We start from the raw sequence: 2100 nt of genomic DNA, 5'->3' as shown, positions 1-2100 counted from the left end.
ATTTTATGAGGAAGTGATTTTGGAAGCTGTCAGACAAAATGGCAATGCACTTAGGTTTGCCGGTCTTCCCATTGTGTCCTTTCGATAAGATCATGTTATTATCTGACAAGGAACTCATTCTGTCAGCAGTGAAGAACAAAGGATTCGCATTACATTTTGCAAATGAAAACTTTCAAAAAAAGGTGAAGAACTTGAGATGGAAGCTCTAAAATGCAATGGTTATGTTTTTGAAGATAGTGACGAATGTTATCAAGCTAGAATGTATCATTGCTATCATAACCCTTATTTTGGAAATGATTATTAATTGTTTTAGTTTGGCTGAAATTGAATTCGAATTTGTAAAGGTCAGTATTGAATGTCTTCAATTTTTATTCATCTTGATATTGTACTTTCCACTGGGAAACAGTGTTTTTCACATGATTTGGTCGTCTCCAATGAAATCACCCAGAGAGGGATCAGAATGGACATTTCCACTAATGTTTGGCGATGATGATTGATCACTATCCACTGGTGTCCAATTGGCATCATCAGAAAGGTTCAGATAAGACGAATGGTCATGCATAGAGTGATCGAATGAAACAGAAGAAGGAGTCGCTTCATTGCTGTTACCATTTGCAGTGATTGCTTCCATTAATAATTGGACAAGTACTTGTTTTAACATGGCATTCACATCCAATGTTGACGACAATGAAGAAGCATCAATAGTGGTATCAGAAGAACAAGATAGGTGACCAGAGATCAAAAAAGTTGGAAAGAGGTTTTGGTTGTTCTGAATCAACAAGTGTTCATGCGTTGGGGAGTTGATTCTTGAATCTGTGTGTCGGTGGCTCGATCTGGTTGTACAAATGAAACTTTATACGTGGAAGAATTGTTTGCCATGCTGGTATTAGAGATTATGGGAAAGGTATTCATCAAGGTTTGATTGTTCCACCCACAATTACCTTCATGAATCATGAAATTGTTGTTGTTGGAGTGGTGGTTATTGATATTATACAATTCCAATTCAGAGAGGTTTTTGTGGTGAGAAAAGGAATGAACAGAACAAGCGCTTGAAGAAGAAGTATTGTTGTTGTTGGTTACATCCACTTCTCCAGCATACCATTGCTGGACTTGATTCAGTGGGTGTACTCGGAATGGTTGTTGTTGTAGTTGAGGTAATGGTTGTGGTTGCATTTGTTGAGAGGTATTAGGAAACAGATCAAAAGTGGAGGATGGTGGTTGTTGTTCTTGTAAAGAGGTAAAAGGAGAAAGAAGTGCGAAACTGTCATCATGGTTTTCATTGGTCGATGGGACTTGTATTGATGGCTGATTTGTTTCTTGCATGTCAGGAACATGAGACAGTCGCTTAATGATGCTCAAATATTCTGTCAATGACACTTGTTGAGACATGAAAGGTAATAATGGACACTCTTGGTTGGAGCTATCATGACCACGACTGCAAGTCATCTTGTCCAAACATTTTGAAGATGAAACACCACATCGCGATTGCTCGCCTCTCACCTTGTAGTTGCACTCACTGCGGAGTGGTGGTGTGGATGAGTTTGAATTCATCTGATCCAAAGATGAATGCATCTCCTCTGTTTGATTCAATTTCTCTTCTTCTTTTGTGAAATCTCTTGATCAGGGCAACCATCCACAACAGAGGAGATCAACGAGGAAGAAGAAGTTGTTGTGGTTGGTTCAGAGGATTCCATCCGTTTTGGACAATAAAATCTCTTCATCAAGCTTTTGGCTTTTTCTTTATCCAAAGAGGAATGAATAGAGGTGGAAAGGATGTCAAATTTGAGAAGTGGAACTTCTAGTGGAGCTGAAGGGACATGATCATCACCAGAAGTGCTCTTCAGATCCAGTTCGAAATAAATTTTTGAAATCAAGAATGTCGAGTTGCTTTCGAAGTTTTCTTGGTTGACGGTTCTTACTGACAGCAGCAAGTTCGTTCTTCTTCTTGTTGCTGCTGGTGGTGTGATTCTTCTTCTTTAACGTGTCCATGGATTGCTGATTTGGCATTTGACAGAAGGCAGTGATTGGGTTGTGCACTTTTCTCGAGTTTGAAATGCACTCAGAAATTCATTCCTCAATCGCATTTATAGTTTTCTTCCT

General features: G+C 39.0%; 1 protein-coding gene across 1 annotated transcript; it reads right to left on the bottom strand.

Moving 5' to 3' along the window:
* Positions 1–412: 412 nt before the first annotated feature.
* On the bottom strand, positions 413–1446 carry FDP41_009481 (uncharacterized protein; the record flags this gene model as incomplete). Its single annotated transcript, XM_044713444.1, has 2 exons — positions 413–813; positions 942–1446. 2 exons carry the CDS (start codon positions 1444–1446, stop codon positions 413–415), a joined length of 906 nt encoding a protein of 301 aa, XP_044556888.1.
* Between the last annotated feature and the right edge of the window lie 654 nt (positions 1447–2100).

The sequence above is a fragment of the Naegleria fowleri genome (assembly GCF_008403515.1).
Source record: "Naegleria fowleri strain ATCC 30894 chromosome Unknown tig70, whole genome shotgun sequence".
Classification (NCBI taxonomy): Eukaryota; Heterolobosea; class Eutetramitea; order Acrasida; family Naegleriidae; genus Naegleria; species Naegleria fowleri.
Note: the sequence above shows the minus strand (reverse complement) of the source record. Positions and strands in the feature narration are given on the sequence as shown.